This window comes from Emydura macquarii, unplaced genomic scaffold (genome assembly GCF_026122565.2).
Source record: "Emydura macquarii macquarii isolate MOO-44397 ecotype Brisbane River unplaced genomic scaffold, CSIRO-AGI_Emac_v2 contig_1790, whole genome shotgun sequence".
In the NCBI taxonomy this organism is placed as follows: Eukaryota; Metazoa; Chordata; order Testudines; family Chelidae; genus Emydura; species Emydura macquarii.
The window spans coordinates 23,585,800-23,602,307 of NW_027131927.1; the positions used below are offsets into that span (position 1 = coordinate 23,585,800).

The following is a 16,508-nucleotide window of genomic DNA, read 5'->3' on the forward strand; positions in this document are numbered from 1 at the left end:
TATGAGAGAGCATGATAAGATACTTAATACAGAAAAAATTAAACTAAAAAAGATCTGATTAAATAGATTTTTTAGATTTACTTCATTCAGTTGATTGGAGTGACTTCATTCAGTTGATTGGAGTGTTATATTGGTCAAATGTGGTGTCACGTTCACCACAATCTCTTGCTTGTAGTTTTTTGGGGGTTGTTTTGTTTTGGTTTGGTTTATGTTTTGGTTTTTGGTAGTTCTCCTGTTTTATCTTCCAAAGATTATGACTGCAATTCTGCATGGTGAGAGAGCTTTCTGAATACTGGAATGATAAAGGACTCAACCAAGATCAGGGCTCCACAGACACATAGTAAGAAATGTTTTACTTTTATATATGCCTTCTCTTCACATAGTTAGAGAAAGCATATATAAAAGTAAAACATTTCTCACTATGTGTTTGTGGAGCCCTGATCTTGGGTGAGTCCTTTTAGGTGCTACTGTAATGAAAATAAAAATTAATCAGTTGATATCCTCGTTGGTGCTAGAGAGAGAGTTTCCCAGTGTGAAGTGTGTTTTCAGCCAGGAATCACTAGTGTAGAAAGGTATTTTATGTGAGGAGGGAATTGACTTCAGTGGAAGTCCATTGCTGTCAAAGTCTATAGAAATGGACCCAATACATGAAATCTTGTAGATTTGTAATTCTCTTCCCACCCATATATACATCACTGTTTGTGCAGCTTAATAAAAGGAAATTCAGCTGATAATTTGTTTTACAGCTTGATAAATGCATGTGTTGCAGCCTTTCAAATACTTAAATACACATTGTCATGCTGGCTGAATGAAGGGGGCCCTTGAGGTGTATTCAGGAGCTCTGATTACTCCCTTCTACACCAGTCTCGCGTTGGGGGGTGTCACGCTGGCTGGATTGGGGTGGGGGGGCATTTATTATATTGTGACATCAGTATGTCAAAATCATAATAATTCATGTAAGATATGCCATGTCAGGTACTGTTAGAAAGGCTATAATGTGCTAAATAAGATGATAATACTTATGTTCATGTGTTATATGTGTAATGGAAGTTATGGATATATTTGTTATATCTGTATTTCAAATTGTGCTGTCTGAGACACACCCTAGACAGGGTAGTGTCAGAACAATAGCCTGCTTAATGGCCCATTGAGACATTCACAGATGCAAGGGGCCTATGGGGAAAAGCCAGAGGTATACTTGATGAGTCACCAGGACTTGCTTATCTGACTCTAAACTCCATTTTGGTTCCTGTAAAATTCCACAAACAGCATGGCAGAGGCCAGAGGATATATAAGGCAGAGGCCTGGGAATCCATTTTGTTCTTCAGTCGGGATTCAGCTTCAGCTACCAACCTATCTCTGGATCAGCTCATCTACAACTTAACTGAAGCTATGCAACAAAGGACTGAGACCCATCCAAGTACTGTATACCAGTATACCTGAGTGACTATACAAGCCTGCAAACTCCACAATTCTTCTAGAAACTTGATGTATATGGACTTTCAAATCATTTGTATATATCTGATTGATTTAATCCTTTAACACTTCTCTTATAGTTTGTTTCTTTCTTTTTATAATAAACCTTTAGTTTTAGTTACTAAAGGATTGGCTGGCAGTGTGGTATTTTGGGTAAGATCTAAACTCATATTGATCTGGTACTGTGGCTGACCCTTTGTGGTCAGGAGGAACCTTTTTAGTAAAGAGCATGGAGTTTAAATAACTGGTCCCTTTACTGGACCTAGTGGCTGATTGGGAGCCGGAGACTGGAATGCAGTAAAGGGGGCTGTGTGTATTTGTATACTGGCTTCTTGATAACCAGTGTGGGGATTCAGAAGCACTGTTTGTGGCTGGTTGGGAAGTCTGGCTTCAATGCCACCCACCAGTGCTGGGAGAATCTGCTCTCCTTTTACAGCCTCCCCTGACCTTGGCATTTTCAGGTGGCTACCCTAGGCATGGAAGTGTCACATACATTACAGATACTTTTCAGACAATTTTATAGAAGAGCAGCCATAATTTCATATGACACAAATTGAGGTAACTTCAGTATGTTTAATTCATTTTCTTTTAAACTCTTGCACATATTATTCAGATATTTTTCATACAAATATTGGCTTTTCTTTAGTTTTGCTTACACTGATCTACAGTCGATAGATTAGTCAGTTCTATTACACTAATGGCAGGCAAAAACAATGGAGTTACAGCATTTCAGACCCTTGATTAGAATTTCTTTACCCCAAGATTGGAAAAGCAAAAAGAACAGCAACTGGCATAGCTACTTAGCCCTTCAAGAATGGTCTTTTTCTCCCTATATCGTTCAGTCCCACTCACCTTCCTTCAGACTTTCAGTGCCATCTTATAAACAAAAAAGGGCCAGTAAGTTTCTCATATCTCAAACCAAGAAGCATCAACTGATTACTAACATATAGAACCAGAATTTTTGCTCTCCTGAAAGTGGTTCATCCAGACTTATTGGAGCTTTTACAGTGAGACCTCTGTCTAATACTTAGCACAGGAGATAAAAGTTGTCGTCTGTCCACAAAATCAACAAATGAAAGTTTGAAGTGAAGAATAGGAAAGGTCATTTTTATTTGAGAAAAGCTCTTTATGGCTTCTTGCCGCATCCTGGAAATCCACTCTACTGGATATGTTTCTTTGTCCTTTTATAATACTTTCTAGACAAGGCAAAGAGGAGTTTCCTATAGTACTAAAATAGCTGTTGCCTTGAGGTGAAATATTTTTTACACAAAAAAGCGAGACGGGGAAGACCTTGAAGCTGAGTGACTGACTAATTGGCATTTTAATGGCAAGACGGTCTCAGTTGGCAGTAAAGTTAGTCTGACTCATAGCTTTTCAAAACTGTAGTGGTTACTAACTTCTTCATCCTAATTAGAGGAAGCCACTTGCTTTTTCATAAGTAAAATTGCCAATTAATCCCTTTCTTGAGTTTTAAAAATCACACTCTAGATAAATTATAGTCTCCCCTCCCCATCTCAGAAGTACATATTACACTTCCTAAGAGCTTCCTTACTCTATATTTAAAAAAAACTTGTATCAATTAATATTGTTTTTATGATTCATAAAATGCCAATGGAAAGCTGCTGCAGTGTTGTGTGTGGGTTAAAATCTGCTTCCCTTACATGGCCTATACTAATGAACTCTCCTGGAGCCAGAGGAGACAAGTAAAATGGTACCATTTACTCCCCGAAGTAAGTGTGTTCAGGTCTCTCTCTTGTAATATGGAAGCAGGTGAATAGAGAAAACCAACTCTAGAGTGTGAACCCTGAAGTTTGTTTTATCCTCTCATTTTCCTCCTGAGACTTGCATATAAAGGGCTTTAAAATTAGAATACCACTCTCTATTAATCCTTTATAGCTCTCCCCTCTCATCGTCATTCATGTAAATTTTAAAATATTATGAATTTAAAATGTGACCATGAGAATTAAAGCAGTAAGATGTATTTTCTAGTATTATGATGGATTACTTAAATAAACATTTAGAGCGGTTGTGCATATGAATTAGTTACAGGTAGATATGTCTTTATACCTCACAAAGAATCAAACAATAGAATAGAATTCCAGAACTATTGGATGTAACTATGAATCAAAATCTCAGTGTCTCAGTGTATGTCTGCACAGCAAAAGCTGTGCATAGAGTGGCTTACAAGTTAGTTTGAATCCAGCTAACATGGGTAACGGTAGCATTGAAGACAATAAAGCATGTGCTTCAGTCTGGGTAGTACAAGCCCAGCACAGACACTGTGTACATACTCGCTTGCTAAACTGCTCTGACACCTGTAGAATAGTGTCTTTGCTGCTGCTGTTAGCTTGATGCAGCTGGCATGGGTAACTCAGGTAGCTAACCTATGCATAGCTTTTGCTATGGAGATATACTCTGAGTGTTGAAAGTGTAATCATCTCTGTTTCATGACAAATACTAAAACACTGTCTTAATTAGGCAACAATGAGTTAAAGTGAAAGATGTAATTGTATACTTGTTAGTTTATAATATTGTTTTGAGTCTCTAAACATTGTGACCATCATTACTTTAAATAAAGTCTATATGATCCTTCCCATTCATGAATATAAGTTGTGTTCATGTTGCCATAAATGTTCTTCTTTTATGAAGCAAAACTTTCCATTTCCAAGCCAATAGGGACTTATTTGCTCTTATTTGAACCACAAAAAATTACCAAAGATTAATCCCCTCAATAAACATTGAATGGCCTTTAATAGCTTTTCTGCTGCATACAGCTAGGAGTGGATAGTTTCTCTGATATCTGTAAATTGAGAGTTCTGGATCTTGATTTAGAAAATTAGACCTACATTTCTGAGGCACTTTTTTTCTTTTGTTAAATGTCTGAAGTTAGAACCAGATGCATAACCTCCACTTGGCCAGGATGGTGGAGGAAGTGAAGCCTTGGAACGTGAAGGATTTGTTTGGTGGGTCTGTTTATTTCTGATTTCTATTCTGTACATAGTTACTCATTAAATCTCCTGGGAGACTAGAATTACAGTAGGTTACAGGATTATTGGACAGCCTAGGAAATGGCATCGTAGGAAGAATTGGAACTATTGCTTCTTTCCCTAGAATGACAGAGAGAGTTTTTTCTAACAGTTATTACAACACTATGTAGAATCTTTGTTATGTAGCAATTTGTCTGTACTTGAGTTGTGGTGTTCTGACACTCATACAGCAGTCATTAAAATCTTTTAGACCCATGAGAACAGTTGCTTTTTCTTTGCCCACTTTTATTTTCAAGGTGTGTTTTATGGATTGATAGCCTCTTTGCAGATCAGTGGCCAGAGATTTTATCCAGAGAGCTTTAAATACCCAGTTGCCAGAATTGCAAATTCCTGGTGTAGGAGGTTTTTCTCTTTTAAAATGTCAACTGTAGGCTGCATGATCTCAATGTTTGTGTTTCTCTCTGACAATATTATTCACACAGATTAAATGGAGGCTCTTTGGTTGACCGCAGACTACTTCTTTGCACGTTTCCACTGTTACCCTGATTAACTTCAGCCTTATTATAGGAATTAGTCTTGATTATGAACACCCAACAGGAAGCAATCTAATCACTTCAGTGGGCAGCTTCATTTTAAAAACAAAAAAAGAACCTGAAGGAGGAAATCTTTACTAATTTGGAGGGTTCTGTAGTACTTTTAAGGGTATGACTATTAATACAGAAATGACAGCCAATTGATAGAAGTTAGTATAGTGATTATTTAAGGAAAAAACATTGGTATCCATTGTGGTCATCAAGCAAAATGGGAGGAAAAGAGAGCAGGCATCTAGTCCCATTGATAAAATAGGTTACCTTACATTTTCCAATGAATTAATAATATCAAAAGGTGAACCCTGAAAAGATTTTAATAAGGTTTATCTATATTTACTATATTTAAAATTGAACTGGACATCAAAGTATGATATCCTTGAAACATTGGCCTCTTCTTAGAGAAGGCTCATAGGCTCAGCTAATTAAATCTTGACATACAGTGTGTGAAACTTCATGGCCTTTGTGAACTGGATAGTTAAGGTTAATTTCGTTTGGCTAATGTATTCTGATGTATATGCAACATGTGTTGCATGAGTTTGTGCTATTTATATTTTTTAAATGTGCTTTGGTTTATTCTACTCTCTTGTTCTGCTCTAGTCTTTGTCACGTTCTTATCCACCTACCTCTCATCAGAAAAAAACTATCTCTTGTGGTGCATGTTGTTTTATGACAAACAAGAAAAAGTTGTTGTGATGAAACATTTATCATCAGTCTGGATCATTAAAACAAAAGCCATGAAAGGTAGCATGGTAGTAGGAGTCAGGAGTTCTAATCCTGGCTGTAACAACAATTATTGTCTCTGACTTTTAGGGAAGTCATTTTCATTTAACCTCTCTGCCTTAGATTCCCCCATCTGCAAAATGGGAATAACGCTTATTTCCTCAGATGTTGAATGTTAATGTAAATAGCAAATATTAAAAATAATATTGATTAAATTTTATTAAAGTTAAGGGAAATTAAGGAAAACAAAAATGGATGGGAGAGGGAGACTTTATAATTCACTCTTCTTGTCTTGAGGACTGTATTTAAATAGTGTTAGCAATTGGATGTAACAATTTTATTTCACTGTATTTCTTTGTCTTCCCAATCTTATTTAAAAATATAAAAAGTAAGGAAAGTGCATGTTTTTGGTAAATCATTTGTTTAAGAATTCCAGATAAATAACATCAGTGTTTTCTAAGTAAAATAATGAAATTGTCCGAAACATCTTTGCTCTTCCTCTCCCGTTAGCTTTTTGTGATGAAAGCTATTATTTTTTAACTTCTGTGATCATAGAAGTTAAAAATGAAAAAGACTATTTAGATCATCCACTCCATTTCCCAGCTTTCTCTTTGTCAAATGAACACTTAAATGGATTTATGTGGAGTCCTTTTATTTGGTGGCAACTGCCTTTTAATTGTGTTTTGTTTGTTTTTCAAATATAGCTGATCCTACTGACCTGAGCTTCATCATTTCTCCATGGTCTTTGCTGTTGCTTCCATCTGGGAGTGTGTCATTTACAGATGAAAATGTTTCCCCTCAGGACTTGCGAGCATTCACGGCACCAGAGGTTCTGCAGAACCAGTCACTGTCATCTCTTTCAGATGTTGAAAAGGTACAATACCTTCTTTCACATTAAATGTTAGTCTCTCTATTAAATGGTATTACTGATTTGGTAAAAACTTGCTTTTATTTATGTAGCACCCTACAACTAAGATTGCAGAATGGCTTCAGACTGTCATGTCTTTGCAGAATATTTACCTTTTGGGCTGAATATATTATTCATACTTTGTCTTTGCCCAAAGGGTTGTGGTTGTGTCTGTGAACATACACGTCTTTACTTTTTTTAAATAGTGAGATGTTTGCCCCATGCATTCCTCTAAGTAAAAAAAAAGCTATTTTTCTTTTGTACAGGTGAAATGCCTGAGCCTTGAAGGCTAGTATCTGATTCTCCGGATGGATTGTCTGGTGCAGAAGGAAACTGATTTTGATTTGACTGTGTTGAGAGCATTTAAAGATTACATACTGAGCAATTGCTGATTTGGAAATAGCATATGAGTCGTCCGTTCCCTCCCCACCACCCGAGATTAGGTGTTCACTTAAGTAACGCTGAGTTTGAACATACAATTTAGATTTATCTGCATAGTTAACTAAGTAGTTCTCCAGATGGCTCCCAAATAGCCTTCTCGCCCCTCCCCCCCAACTTTCAACTTTAGGGCTTTCTCCAGCAAAATACTCCCTCAGCCTAGCAGAATATGCACAGGGCTGGGAATGAGGAGAGGATGGGGTTCTATTCCCACCCCTTGCATTTGACTGGTCTTCATAATCCTAAACTCTTTAATGCTTATTTAAGGAGATGTTGCAGGGTATAATAGTGTGGAGGTCACTCTGATGTGGCCCCTGTGGCCAGACGTGACACTGCAGATGAGCCCCTGCCTCTGTTTCCACCATGGACTATCAGCAAATTGTGTGAGGTGTAAATGGTGCCCCTTCAGGGGTCTAGAATGGTTCCTTTTCTGGACTTCGGGCCTCTCCAGAGGGAAAGCTACAGCAGCTTTTTTCTGGAGTGGTGTGTAATTCCCCAAAAACCTGGACCTCTTGCTGCTGAGTATAAGGACCTTGCACTGGGATCAGGCCTTCCTAGGTCTTTGCCACTCATCTCCCTTTTGGAGCCTGCTGCGTCCAGGGAGCACCTTTCCTGGGTCCTTTTTTTCTGGGGTGCTCTCTGAACAGCTCCCCTGAGCAGTCTCTTTCTTTGGAAACTTCCTCTCTCTGTTCCGAGGTTTCCTGGCTGAGCTCTCAGAACCCTTTATTAGACTGGGTGCTCTTCACCTAATTAACTGCTGCCCAGCAACTTAGGCGATTAATCCCCAGGTGGATCACTCTCGTTAGTGGAGCCTGTCACGGGTAGGCTGGTTGAACCCCTCAAGGGCCAGCCCCCATGACAAAAGGCTACAGCCAAAATAGCTGAATGTTGGAAAGTTGTTATATGACTTGGCAGTACTCCTCGTGGAGGAGCAGCGCATGGCTTTGTTCTGAAGGAGAATGGTACTGGCACTAGTGCTGTTACATGGGCAAAAGGACTATCTAACCTTTGATTTTTTTTTTTTCCTGAAAACTTTTTAAATTGTCAATTTTCTCTAGAACCATATCAGTTGAGTATCCAGTCAAAAGGATGCCCTCCAAGATATATATTTTTGTTCCATATGTTTCTTTAGTGGTTGACAGCACTTAGCTTCAGGCCTCTTGCCTTGCAACACAGTCAAGGCAATCTAGTGTAAAACGGGTATAAAAACCTTGTGGTTTATGTGTGCGTTAAGTGTTCAGGGACACGAGACAGAGGTCCTTACACAAGTAACAGTAGCACTGAAGTTAATGGAAGTTTTGCCAGAATAGAGACTGCATAATCTGGAACTGATGGATAGGAGGGGATAATTCCAAACTCTGTGATAGTGGGGCTGTGAAGCATCTTTACTAAAAAGTACAGCTTGTACGAGCAGGTACAAATCCATTGAAATCAGTAGAGCTGTGCCACTTTGAACTAGCTCAGAATTTGGCTTAAGAACTCTCCTATCAAAAGCACCAGTGAATAATCAGTAAATTCCTTAAGCAGCTAAGCTGTGTCTAGGTGAAATCTTTTACTTCAAAAATGGGTGCATTCTTAATTTAACACTAAGATTACTTGATGGCAATAGGGTTTTTTTTCTTTTTAAAAAGAGAAGAAGCTTTGTGTTGCAAACCAGATGTCCCGTGTTTCCCTGTTACATAGAAAGAAGTGAAAACTGATGGGCATTGATGTGGCATGTGCCTTCTGCACTTAAGTTCCTTTATCGTTGATGACAAAATTACAGCCTTTGTCCCTGTATGCTTCTCTGATTTAACCCTCTCAGATTGTGGCCCTGGCTTATGAAAATTTACATTTTGCTATTATATAACATCTGGTAACATAATTTTTTGTAAGGTGATGGTAGTACAGTTGTGACCCTTTACTTCTGTAAGAGCCTGAATTCATATTTCCTTGGGAAATTATTGCATGTTGAAATACATGTGCCTTGGTTTGCATAAGGAGATTACTCATACAGTTGGTTTAACTTGATTTATATCCTTTTAGCTTGTGGTGTTTGGTTTTAGTGTTGTGCTGGAAGTTTAAGCTTTTTACTGGAGTTGAATACATCTAATTTTGGGTTGAATTCTAGCTAACTTCGCACATATACATGTGGCAGGGGAAAAAACCCCAAAATGGAACAACCACTGCATCAAACTGGAATGATGCAAGAGCATTTGAAGAAAGTTGGCTTCCTCAGTTCTAGTTCCCCGTCAACTTGAGGAGAGGCCACACTGCTGGGCCTCCAACGAAGAAATTGTTTATGGGCATAAAACAAACTGAGGAAGTGGGAAAGGGTAGCAGTGAATGTTTCTTACCTCCACAAAGTACTGTGTGTCACATCCCTGTGTTAAGATAATCATCACTCCCATAAAGAATTTTAAAAGAGAATTTAATACGCTTCTTAATGAGACTCTCCACTCCTGCATCTGCATTAACAGATATAAAGATTGTATCCAAGTATTCATTAAATGCTGTCACTGTTTCTATACATCTGATTTTACACACACACACACACGCGCACGCTTTTGTGACTAACCTGTTCGTTTTAGAAATCATGGCCCTAATTCAGGAAGCACTTAAGCACATGCTTAAAGATATGCAAGTTCTTAAGCACCCTTCCCAAACTGATTGCAAATTAAGCATACAAACAGAAAATAAAATGGAGCACCCCACTATAATGTGCTTTGTTCACTTATTTTGAAAAACAGTTCTTCATTGTGTACTAGAGATGCAATATATTTTGTAAAAAATAAAAATAAAAAAGAGTCTTAGTATTGGGACTTAATTTCAATGCTCCGTAATGCTGGGAAAAGGGATGAGGCGTTGGTAAGGCCACATTTGTAGTACTGTGTCCAGTTTTGGGCCCCACCCACTACAAAAAGGATGTGGACAAGTTGGACAGAGTCCAGCAGAGGGCAACAAAAATTATTAGGAGGCTGGAGCACAAGACTTATGAGGGGAGGCTGAGGGAACTAGGCTTGTTTAGTCTGCAAAAGAGAAGAATGAGGGGGGATCTGATAGCAGCCTTTAACTACCTGAAAGGGGATTCCAGGGAGGATGGAGCTAGGCTGTTCTCAATGGTAGTAGGTGACAGAACAAGGAGCGATGGTCTCAAGTTGCAGTGGGGGAGATCTAGGTTGGATATTAGGAAAACGTTTGTCACTAGAAGGGTGGTGAAGCACTGGAATGGGTTACCTAGGGAGGTGGTGGAATCTCCATCTTTAGAGATTTTTAAGCTGCAGCTTGACAAAGCCCTGTCTGGGATGATTTAGCTGAGGTTAGTCCTGCTTTGAGCAGGGGGTTGGACTAAATGACCTCCTGAGGTCCCTTCCAACTCTAATCTTCTATGATTCTATGAGACCCTCAGATGTTTTGGGAATACTGTCCAGTTTATATATTAGCTTATCTAGAATTGATAAGGTTATTGTGTAGTAGAGATTTAAAGAAAAAACTAGCATTACCAGTTAACTATTTTATAGAAATAGTTTAGTTTTCTATATAGTTTCCTTTTCATGCATAGCTATGGTGTGTCTATGACACAATCGGTAATGCTCTCAATAGAAGGTCTTGGTAATAAGCTGAAGATCAGGAGTACTAACTCAGTATTTGAAGGAAGAATTCAGTTACTTTTAGATGACTGAGTCAATGATAAGCAGCACATTCATTAAACTGAGAGTCCCTGATACCTGACTTTGACTGTCCAGTTGTAAAATAAAACCCATAGCAATCTTTGCACAGAACAAGAAAAACGCTAGTTCTCTGGCTGTTTCTTTCCTCAGTGAAAAAAGGTTTCGATGCATGTGTGTAAACATCGCTAAATATGTAGTGTCTGCAGTTGAGGGAATCTATATTTAGGAATAAAGGTTATTTGGTTAAAGCTATCAAACACGGACTTCTAATTAAGGGACTTTAATTCGAACTAAGCCAGCCGTGTAGACCAGGCCTTTGTCTTAAACATAAATTTAAAGCAATTTTATATGCCTCCTCTCCTCTCCTGAAAATGTAACCATAAAGTTGTGTGGAACATGCATATACGGTACAGAAAAACAATGGAAATCAATTGTGTTTCATTGTTATGTGGTTTCTGTTGGCTCTGTTCATGAACAGTTTTCACCCAATTTACACACACATTTTAAAAACTTTTATAAAATATTGACTTCTGTATAGTGATTCTAATTGCATTTAATTAGTGCTTCAAGTTGGCCTACAGTTTGTATTTTTTCTTTAGTTGGAGGCGGATGGGGTTGGTTGAATCACCTGTAAGTGGCATCTATGGTCAATTTTAATATAACTTTTTACCAAAATTATGTAATGCACCTCTTGTTTTAATTTACAGTTGTTACTAACACATGTTTACTTTACAGTCGTTGATTTGTCCAGTACAATTGGTATCATTACCACATTATATATGCAAACAATCCAGATTCATTATTATTCACTACTGTTTTCCATTATTGTTTATTTAGTTGTATTAGCAAAGCCAGAGCTCCTATTGGGATTGGGTTGTTGTGCTGGGACCTGTACAAACAGGTAGGAAGACCCTGCCCTGAGGAGTTTACAAGGATTGAAATTTTAAGGCGACAACCTCATATGTTGTGTACATAGGTGAAAGTCCATTGAGAACCCAAAAGCCAGTGTTTATGTTGTGCAAAGCTATGCAACACCTTCAGAACTATGCACCTGTTAAGACTTGCAGTGTTGGAATACCCAGCTGCATTTCAGAATGAGTTGATCATCAAGTGTCATAATCTTATTGATGTATACTGGGGCTTTATCTTAAATGAAAGGTAAAAACTAAATGGAAAAGTTAGAGGAACACTAATAAGATTTTTGTAAATCTTTTGCGGTATTGGGATTTGCTGCTCTAACTTTAATGACAAGGGTGAAGGACAGTTTGGAAGCTCTACAAGGCAAGGAGGCTAACTGGGTACATGGCTGAGCTTAGTTATCAAAAATGTAAATGTGCAATTGCTCATCTAATTTGTGCGCGGAAAAAATGACCTCCCTGTTTCAGAATATCAGTTTCATCATACCCACTTAATACTCTAAGGATTTACTGATGAATTTCCAGAACTGTTCCTTTGTTAAGTTGACAGATGGTTTGTCTTGTATTACAGATTCATGTTTATTCTCTTGGTATGGCACTTTATTGGGGAGCTGACTATGAAGTCCCTCAAAGCCAAGTAAGTATTTTTGTTTTAGACTTCTATTATAGAATCTCACAGTTTTAAGTTTTAAAACTGGTTTGTTTGATAACCTCCTCCACATTTCTTAAAATAATAATCAATAACAATAAAAAAGATCAATAACATGGCAAGGTGAATCCATGCAGAAAAAAAAACAAATTTCTGTTTTATTAAGAGATTCTGAAATGGGTTGAGTTTTGTTTGTCATATTGAAATGTCTTTAGTATATATATATATATATTTAAGTATTGGTGGTTTGCTTAAAAAGATACTGACCATTGTGCTTCATTTGGCCCCTGATATAATTTCTCTGAGCCTGAGGTAGGCATATTCGGGTGAATTCATGACATGGCTGCCTCTGAAGGGAAAGTACTTGTTCAGATTAGGGAGTAGTCTCCTTTGTTTTCGACTTGCCAGCAGCTGCAATACTGTTATGTACTGGTTAGAGCTTAATATCATTGCTCAGTTTGATTATGTCATAGACAGTATGTGCACTTGACAGAACTCCTTCAGTCAGGTTTGGGAGGATTCGGTCTTTAACATTTGACTCATCTTCTTCCAGAGCTCTTTCATTTTAGGGAACTACAAAAACAAAAAATACGCACAACAACTACACTTTGTCAATAACTGAAATGGTTGGAAGAGACTGAAAAATTAGGAGTCTGTAGCCAAAAAGGACATTCAGTGATGAGTTAGTGATACGCAGATATTATATATTTGGCCTGACTCTTGCTTAGATGTGGGGAAAAAACAGCTTTCAGCACAAAACTTCCTCAGCTGCTAAAAAAATGTATTATTATTACCAATTAAATGGAGAAAACTGTTGATACAGTGTTATGGCTGAGAAATAAAAGGAGAGCTTTTCAAAGGCAGAGAGGGCAGTTAGTGCTTGATTCCTAATCAAAGTTGTGACGTACACATACAAACACATGTGCATCTGTGTATCTTCCACTATATCGCCGTACTTTAACAGGAAGCCTCATGTTTACACTTGAACTAATTTATTATTCACATAAACCCATCTACCTAATGTAATGGATTGGATTTTAATAACAATCAGTATTTTCATGTACTTGGGTGGTCCAAAATTGGTAAAATTCACATAAGAGCTTTTGTAAAACCCAGAAATTTTTCAATAAAAATGAGTAATAACAGAAAACAAAGGGTCTTAGGCACATTTTACAGCTCCAGTAAAATTGAGGAGGAAAAAGCAAATGATGGATAATTTTTAGTTAAAAATAAAAATTTTGCAATGGAGCATCCCACTTTTGGTTTCTCCTCTCTCACTGTGGTTAGCGGGGGTATTCCTTTACAGTTCCTTCTCTCCCCACTGCCTCAAGCCCGCATGGGCAGGGGTTTTCTTTGACATGTTTTTCTCCCCTCCTGTATGATCTGGGGAACAGATGAGTTTGGCTTAGAGTTGCTGGGTCTGCACAGCAGAAGGGGGCATGCTGGCTTGAAATCATGCAGTGGAAGTTGAGAACTCAATAGAAGATAGGAACTTTACTCCCTTTTTCTTTCCCTAGAAGTCTTTATCATTAGTGACAGCAGAACTTCCAGCATCTGATTTTACTAGCACTAACAGCAATTCTTCTCTAGGATATCATGCTGAGGAGAATCAGGAAAGAGAAACGAAGCAAAAGGGCAGAAATTTCTTACCTTTGCCTTTAATTTAAAAATGTGCCTGCTAAGCTTCTGCTCTCCAGAATACAAACGAGCATATACAGGAAGACACCCATACATGCTACCACATAAATTATGCCCCTTCTGACGCATTCTTTAAGGTAGCAAGAAGTTAGTAGAGACAGAATGATTGACTGTGTATGGCACTGCATTCTTTGTGCAGATCTACACGAGAATGTGGTTAAATCCATATATACATGTTACATGCTTAAATAGGAAAGGAAAAGGTAGATGATTCTTAGCTTTCATTAGTTGATATCTTATTTTATTTTTAACTGTTTTATCTCTTAGCAAACTCCACCCCACTTTCTCCAGAGGATTATATTTATGACAAATCTGGGTGTTTTAACTCAGATGGGGATTGTCAGAGTCCAGAATAATAGCTGAGCATAAAAAATATTTTCATGCTTAAGAAATTTTAAAAATATACAATGGGTTTTCTCTAGAAACTTGGATAATAAAATAAAATTGCTTTTGGGCTTGAGACCAAATATAAGCAATTTTAGCCCTAATAGCTATTTTTTGGGAAAAAACTAGCTATTGAACATAGGGACTTAGAGTGAATGCCTTCATTACGGTAACTATAATGTGGCTATGATGATATAACCTAAAAAAGAGAGCCTACAATTTAAAAAAAACATTATTTCCTCCCTAAAACCGAAGAGTAATCTATTTGCATGTAGGGATCATTTGGTTAGAATGACAAAACAAAGCATGCTCTGAAGAGTTTCACCCAGAAATTAGTTATGCTGTGCTAATGGACTATTTGGGTGGTTACATGTTATCATTGATGTCTTCATTCAAAGCATGCTTTCTGTTTTTACAAAGTATCAGCTCTTTAATGATAGTATTGATATGTCCTGTAGCTACTAGGATATGATTTAGCTAACCATAGCACCTTGAGACTCCAACAGAGATTGTGGCTGCAACGATTGTGATAGATGAGTTGCATAATAAGAGACATCCCCATCCCTAGGAACTAACAGTTTAAATAGACAAGACTGACAAAATGTGAGAGTAATTAAGTATTATGATCCCCATTTGACAAACAGGTCAAACTGAGACACAGAGACTTGGCAATGTCACACTGGAAGTTTGTGGCAGATCTGTGAGTTGAATTCCTATCTAGTGTCTTAACCATGAGACCAAAGACCAACTATAGTATTATTTTTTATTATTTGTATTACTGTAGTGCCCAAGAGATCTAGCCATGGACCAGGCTCTAGTTGTATTAGGCATTGTACAAACACAGAACAAAAAAAATTTCCTGCCCTGAGGGGCTTGCAATTCTTTGCTTCATTTTGTATGTTCTGTATGTTTTTTATGTTCTGTAATGGTAAGGGCCCAGATTGTGGCTGACCCTATGCAGGTGTACAAATTGGGGGAAGAGGATATAAAATTTCCCAGCTCTTTTGTACTCTAGTTCTGAGATTATGCCCAATCCCCGGTCCTATATATGCTTGGTGTTCAGTATTTGAAGAGTGCTAGTAATGGCATTGGATTCCATAAAGGAAGAGAGTGTGACTCCACTCCTGCATTCGCAGCATCTGGCAGAGCAGGGCTTATATGAGAGAGTGCAAACTGTGCTCATTAAAAGGATAGAACATCTGCTCTCATATGCCTGAGGGGATGTGTGTCGCTACACAGCAGTCCTATAACTAACCTCTCTCAGCCCTGGCTGTGCCTTATAATTTATCCCTACTATAGACAACTTTTTTCTTTGTCTCTTCTTTTGTGTGTGTGTATGTGGATATAAAATTTGTACATATATAAAAATATAAAATCTATAGATTGAAAAATATTTTTGTAATGGGGAAAGTGTTTAGGCTTTTTCCTTTCCCTTCATTCTCAAAAAACAGTTGAACTGCTCTACTTTACAATCTGAAGAGGAAGAGGGGGGAAGGAATCACCCTGAGGAAGAGACCAGGTCTAGAAAATTTCAGCCCAGACGGTGAATGTTTCAGAAAGTTGTGAGCCACTGAAGACAGAAAGATACAATGGAAACACTGAGGGAATTGGCTGTAGTTATTGTGAGCACTTCACCTATTTAAAAAAAGATCAACTGTTGACACCCTAGAGTAGAGCAACTTTCATCTGATGAATTTATCTCTCTGTATAAAAGTCTCTTACCTCTCATGTGAGTGTGTGATAAGTGCTAGGAGCTAACATTCTAGCAGAGCTCACAGATCTACTTTTATAAAAAGTTAAAATCCTTAAATCATAACCATTTAATTTTTGTTTAATCCTGAAAGCTTTTCTGTTCTAACACAGATGTAAGATATACAATTTTAATTTGTTTTTATCTTGATTACTTTTTTTAGATGATGAATATGTTGTTTTAGCTTCTCTGCTGTATACCAGGTTTCATGCAAGAATGATTTCTGTGATTAGAGAGAGAGAAAAATTTTTCCCTTTAAAAAAAAGTCTACTGAAAGAAAGTAGTGCCTATTTGTGTGTATATGGAAAAAGCCTGTATTAATTCAATACGTTAAATCAGGCT

At 37.6% G+C, this 16,508-nt stretch overlaps 1 protein-coding gene across 7 annotated transcripts in view; it reads left to right on the top strand.

The window, feature by feature from the left end:
* PTPN13 (protein tyrosine phosphatase non-receptor type 13) overlaps positions 1-16,508 on the top strand; it is a 167,460-nt gene that overhangs the window by 49,086 nt on the left and 101,866 nt on the right. For all 7 annotated transcript variants that reach the window (XM_067557121.1, XM_067557125.1, XM_067557124.1 and 4 more), the window contains exons 3-4: positions 6,478-6,647; positions 12,257-12,322. In XM_067557121.1, the coding sequence (XP_067413222.1) occupies positions 6,478-6,647; positions 12,257-12,322 (236 nt within the window). The remainder of the gene's footprint in view (positions 1-6,477; positions 6,648-12,256; positions 12,323-16,508) is intronic.